General features: G+C 44.6%; 1 protein-coding gene across 1 annotated transcript in view; it reads right to left on the bottom strand.

The window, feature by feature from the left end:
* Positions 1 to 2,756: 2,756 nt before the first annotated feature.
* Positions 2,757 to 6,220, bottom strand: part of ASTN2 (astrotactin 2) — a 208,859-nt gene continuing 205,395 nt past the window's right edge. Inside the window, exon 23 of the mRNA XM_015817424.2 lies at positions 2,757 to 3,038. Within this exon, the coding sequence (XP_015672910.2) occupies positions 2,801 to 3,038 (238 nt within the window). The 3' untranslated portion in view covers positions 2,757 to 2,800. The remainder of the gene's footprint in view (positions 3,039 to 6,220) is intronic.

Below are 6,220 nucleotides of genomic sequence, written 5' to 3'. Positions count from 1 at the left end.
AGAATATCCAGGTAGTAGACAGAAGAACTAGGTAGAGTTGATTTCTCCATCCCAAGGGTTAAAAAATGGAATTTTTACCTCCTGCAGTGTGATTTGGCGGTGACACCACAGATCAAAGGATTGTATCTTGCCTGTGTCTCTTCTGGCTTTCAATGAGAAGCTGGGACCATAATGGAAAAGGCAAATTACTGACGAAGATGCTTGGGGGAATCAAACCATCTGCCCAATTTTGGTCAGTTAAGACAAAGGAGATGTCATTGTCCCATCCACCCCAAATCTTACTATACTATCTCCAAAAGTTCAGAGAAGAGCAACTAAGATGATCCAAGGCCTGGAGGCTAAAACATATAAACAACAGCTGTGGGAATTGGGTTGGGCCAGTCTAAAGAAAAGAAGAAACAAGGACGACATGATAGCAGAATTCCAGTATTTGTGGGGCTGCCACAAAGAAGAGGGGGGGGGTCACGTTATTCTCCAAAGCACCTGAAGGCTGGACAAGAAGCAATGGATGGAAACTAATCAAGGAGAGAAGCAACCTGGAATTAAGGAGAAACTCCCTAACAGTGAGGACAATTAGCCAGTGGAACAGCTTGCCACCAGAAATTGTGGGTGCTCCATCACTGGAGGTTTTTAAAGAAGAGATTGGACAACCATTTGTCTGGGATGCTATAGGGTTTCCTGCTTGAGCAGGGGGATGGACTAGAAGACCTCTAAGGTCTCTATTCTATTCTATTCTATTCTATTCTATTCCATTCTCTATTCTATTCTATTCTATTCTATTCTATTCTATTCTATTCTATTCTGTTCTGTTCTGTTCTGTTCTGTTCTGTTCTGTTCTGGTCTATTTCATAATTCTATTCTATTCCATAATTCTATTCTATTCTATTCTATTCTATTCCATTCCATTCCATTCTCTATTCTATTCTGTTCTGTTCTGTTCCATTCGGTTCCGTTCTGGTCTATTTCATAATTCTATTCCATAATTCCATTCCATTCCATTCCATTCCATTCCATTCCATTCCATTCCATTCCATTCCATTCCATTCCCTTCCCTTCCATTCTATTCCATTCTATTCCATTCCATTCTCTATTCTATTCTATTCTATTCTATTCTATTCTATTCTATTCTATTCTATTCTATTCTATTCTATTCTATTCTATTCAGATCCAATTTCATTTGGGCGCAGAAAGCCATCTGGAAATCAGATCTGATTTTTCTAGGGCATCCATATCAAACTGAATCAAACTGAATTCGATCCAGATATTCGGAAGCATGCCCAGGCTCACGATACCTTTGCTGATATCAGTTTGATGTGTGAAAAAGCCACAAAGGTATCATTTGAAAATGTGGAACTGGTAGAATTTAAGTGGACATGGCATGTATACATGTGGTCCTTGACTTACAACTATACAATAGTGACCGTTCAAAGTTTCAGCGGCATTGAAAAAAGGGACTTATGATTGTTTTCAGGCTTATGATCATTGCAGCATCCCCAGGGTCACATGATTTACCTTCAGAGGCTTGGAAACTGGCATGTACTTATGACGGTTGCACTGTCTCGGGGTCATGCGATTGCCACCTGCAACCCTCTTGATAGGCAAAGGGCACGGAGAAGCCAAATTCACTTAATTATCTTAACAACTGCAGTGACGCCCTTAAGAACTGTGGCAGCTGACTCATATTTATGACGGTCGCAGCGTCCCGTGTGTGTGTGTGTGTGTATGTGTGTGTGTCACGCAATCCCCTTTTGCGACCTTCTGACAAGCAAAGTCCATGGGGGAGCCAGGTCCACTTAACAACCGGCTTACTAACGTCACAACTGTGGCAAGACAGGTCGCAAAATGGGGCAAAGCCCGCTTAACAACGGTCTCGCTTAGCAACCGAAACGTTGTGGCTGAGGTGTGGCTGTAAGCCGAGGACTTACCTGTAGTAGACAGAACACCACCTCTCTTACCAAAGGTGTGTATGTGTGTGTGTGTGTGAGAGAGAGAGAGAGAGAGAAGAAACTTGAATGAAGTTAAAAGAGGCGATAAGGAAGCGGTGGGGAAGAATTACTGACGTGACTCAAGAAATGACAGTTAGGCCAGTAAATATTGGAAGTAAATATGAATTTTTTAATGCACAGGACAACCTGTCAGGATACTGATAGCGACAATCACCCAAGCAGCCTTTTGTTTGTTTGTTTGACACGCGATGTTCGTTGAATTTGCGCCACTCTCCTCGTAATGGCCCGCTAGCAAAGTTCTTTCTCCAGGTTGCTGTTACGCGCTCAGTGGCTACTTCAAGGATGCTGGCTTTCCCAAGACGTAGGTCCTTCCGACTTCTTGCATGTTACCCAACTCTCAGTCCCTCAGAGCAACCACCCCCCCAAAAAAAACCTAAGGTGGGTCACCAACTGCCCCCCTCCCCAAGTACGGCTGGTTTCCACCGCTTGTGGGCCCTCACCCCCCCCACCAGCTGAGTTATCTTCCTAGCTCTCCATTGAAGGATGTAGTTAGGAGAAACACGTTTGAAATGGAGGACACCTTTATTTATTTTACTCCCCCCTTCCTCTTGGACGGAGCGAAAGGATGGACACCCTTCTTAAATAATCATTTGTTATTATTATTATTATTATTTTTCTTTAAAAAAAAAGAGAGAACCTAAAAACAAAAGGGGAGGGTGGAGGGATCTGGCTGGTCCCACCGCTGGCTGTGGTTTGTCTAGCTGATCTGCTGTCCGTCAAATGGAAGGTTGACACATGTCCTTCAGCCGGGGGTGCCTGTGCTCCATCGTCCCTTGCTTAGCCGGCCGGGTTTTTCATCGTCCCTTGGAGTCGCCGTACAGGTTGCGCAAGAGAGAGACCATCTTCTCTTCACAGGCGATTTTGGTGTCTTTGAGGACGTTGTACCAGATCATGCCGGGAGACCGAATCTCCTCGCTTCGACAGAATAAGTAGGGCACAGTATCAGTCCGGCTCTGGATGTAGGCGCTGTGTAGCAAACTGGAACAGTGGCTGCTGACTCTCTCCAGCCGTCGTAAGATGAGGTGTGCTTTTCTAGAAGGAGGAGGAGGAGGAAGAGAAGGAGGAGGAGGGAGAAAAACCAACTTGAGACTCCAAGGAAGGCAAAGAAGAAGAGGAAGGGGAGAGAAACTGCCATTTTTAGTCACTGTTACATTGTGGGAGAAACCGGGCGAGTCCATGGTAGCAAAAAAATCCAGCTCAAAATAGGAAGGTGGAAAAATTCAAGGGTCCAGTTCTGCACCCCTCTGATTGTATTTTTTTAAAAACAACAACAACAACCTAAGCATGACTGCTTATCAACCTCATCCAGAACTACCGATAGAAAAGAATATTTGTAGCTCGGGGATGGAGTCTTTAGTGCTTTCTGGGCTCGGAGGTTTTCTTGCAGACGTTTCATGAGCCAGCTTGGTAACATCATCAGTGTTAGAAGAGGGAGTAGGGTTTGTGGAAAGGAGGAGGAGGAGGAGGAGGAGGAGGAGGAGGTGGTGGTGGTGGTGGAGGAGAAGGAGGAGGAGGGCTGTGGATTCCTTGATACTTTCTAAGCTTGGTGATTTTTCTGCAGACATTTCATTACCCAACTAGGTAACATCATCAGTGCTAGAAGGGAGGAGGAGGAGGAGGAGGGGGAGAAGGAGGAGGAAGAGGGCTATGGATTCCTTGATGCTCCCTAAGCTTGGTGGTTTTCCCGCAGATGTTTCATCACCCAACTACTGTAGACAAAATCAGTGGATGAAACATTTGCAAAATAAAAAATAAAAAAAATCCACCAAGCTTTGAGAGCACCAAGGACTCCATCCAGAATCACGGAAGCTTTGGAACTGCTACATGGAATCCCTCTCCATCCCCTCCCTACAGCCACAAATATTTGGCTCTTTTTAATTTTCCCATTAGGAAAGAAATAAGCAAAACCCAACTGCTTTTACCCATAAGATGATTAAAGGCCTGGAGACGAAAACATATGAAGAATGGTTGTAGGAATTGGGTATGTCCAGCTTAGTGAAGAGAAGGACGAGGGGTGACATGATAGCCGTCTTCCAATATCTCAAGGGCTGCCCCATAGAAGAGGGAGTCAAGCTATTCTCCAAAGCATCTGAGGGCAGGACAAGAAGAAATGGATGGAAACTCATCAAGGAGAGAAGCAACCTGGAACTAAGGAGAAACTTCCTAACAGCGAGGAAATTAAGGTTGCCTTCCAAAATTGTGGACGATCCATCACTGGAGGCTTTTAAGAAGAGACTGGACAGCCACTTGTCTGAAATGTTATAGGGTTTCCTGCTTGAGCAGGGAGTTGGACTAGAAGACCTTCAAGGTCCCTTCCAACCCTATTATTCTATTATTCTGCTAGTTGGGGGGAAAAAAATACAGTAGAATTAAAACGAGTTGAGAGTTGTGGGCTTGGAATTCCTCTGTCCAACCGGATTTCAACACAGCTGGACGCATTTTTGAATTATGAGCCATCTCACCCAACATAGCTTTTTGAACCAGTCCGTTCCCCCCAACGCTAGAAACTCCGATGATAGCCTTTGGGTGTGGCACGTGGGAACCAGCCATCAGCCAGTTGGCTGGGAGAAGCAGCCGGGAAATTAGCAGCGGCATCTTACAAACCGGAACAAATCTGTTGGGAAGGTACAGATTCCTAACGACAAACCCCGTTCCAGCCAAAAAAAACCAACCCCAGATTACTGCGAGGATATTTAGGCCAAGTGAGTCAGTTGTGTGAAAAGGTTAATGAAGTCATGTCTAAAGGGTAGACTTATCTTTGGCTGACATCTTCCCCTGAGGAAGAGGGAAACAAAGAGAGGGAAAGCTGGGAAGAGGAAGTCAAAAAAAAAAAAAAAACCCAAAGAGGAAAGAGGTACCTCCCAGGGTAGGATAAATTCAAAAGGGCAGCCGGTTGGATGTCATAAATCAGAGTCTGGGTCCTCTCCAAGCTCTCCCGACAGGAGGAGGTCGGCCTTTGTCCAAATCTGGAGATGAAATTGGCCCTAATGTCTGACCTTGACCTCCTTCTACCAGCTCTGCTCCAAAAAAAATAAATAAATGGGAAATTTGAAAAAAAGGAGAGACGCTAATGAAGTTGTTAAAAAAAAAAAAAAGGCAGGTCAAGGAAGGAAGGTCAAACGAGGGAGTCACACAGCCCTCCCGCTGCTGCCAGACTCATAAGTTCCTCCTCCCAAGCTAGGCCACCTCCCTTCCACCTTGTCGATTGGGAGGCTTCTCTGAGGATGAAGGGAGAGTTAGAAGCCGGCCTCCAGGTTCCCAGTTTGTGATGAAAAGGAACGAGGGAACGGATAAACCCAACCCTGTGGATCGAGTCGAGATCCAGTCCTGGCATCGCTGAGTCAAAGCAAACAAATAAACTTAATAGAATAGAATAGAATAGAATAGAATAGAATAGAATAGAATGGAATGGAATGGAATGGAATGGAATGGAATGGAATGGAATAGAATAGAATAGAATAGAATAGAATAGAATAGAAATAAGGAATAGAGTAGAGTAGAGTAGAGTAGAGTAGAGTAGAGTAGAGTAGAATAGAATAGAATAGAATAGAATAGAATAGAATAGAATAGAATAGAATGGAATGGAATGGAATGGAATGGAATGGAATGGAATAGAATAGAATAGAATAGAATAGAATAGAATAGAATAGAATAGAACTGGACGGGACCTTGCAGGTCTTCTAGTCCAGCCCTCCTCTCAAGCAGGAGAACCTATTCCATCTCAGATAAGTGACTTAGTCTAGGTGTAGGCAACCTTGGCTCCTTTATGACTCGTGGACTTCAACTCCCAGAATTCCTAAGCCAGTATGGCTGGCTCAGGAATTCTGGGAGTTGAAGTCCACGAGTCATAAAAGAGCCAAGGTTGCCTACCACTGGTCTAGTCCCTTCTTAAAAACCTCCAGTAATGGAGCGCCCACGATTTCTGGGGGCAAGCTGTTCCACCCTACTAGGTAACATCAGCAGTGCTAAAAGGGAGTGAGGTTTGGGAGGAGGAGGAGGAGGAGGAGAGGAGAGGAGAAGAGGAGGAGGAAAAGAAGAAGAAGAAGAAGAAGAAGAAGAAGAAGAAGAAGAAGAAGAAGAAGAAGAAGAAGAAGAAGAAGAAGAAGAAGAAGAAGAAGAAGAAGAAGAAGAAGAAGAAGAAGAAGAAGAAGAAGAAGAAGAAGAAGAGGAGGAGGAGGAGGAGGAGGAGGAGGAGGAGGAGGAGGAGGAAGAGG

The sequence above is a fragment of the Protobothrops mucrosquamatus genome, unplaced genomic scaffold (genome assembly GCF_001527695.2).
Source record: "Protobothrops mucrosquamatus isolate PMUCROS unplaced genomic scaffold, P.Mucros_1.0 scaffold587, whole genome shotgun sequence".
In the NCBI taxonomy this organism is placed as follows: domain Eukaryota; kingdom Metazoa; phylum Chordata; class Lepidosauria; order Squamata; family Viperidae; genus Protobothrops; species Protobothrops mucrosquamatus.
This window is presented reverse-complemented; position numbering and strand designations above follow the sequence as displayed.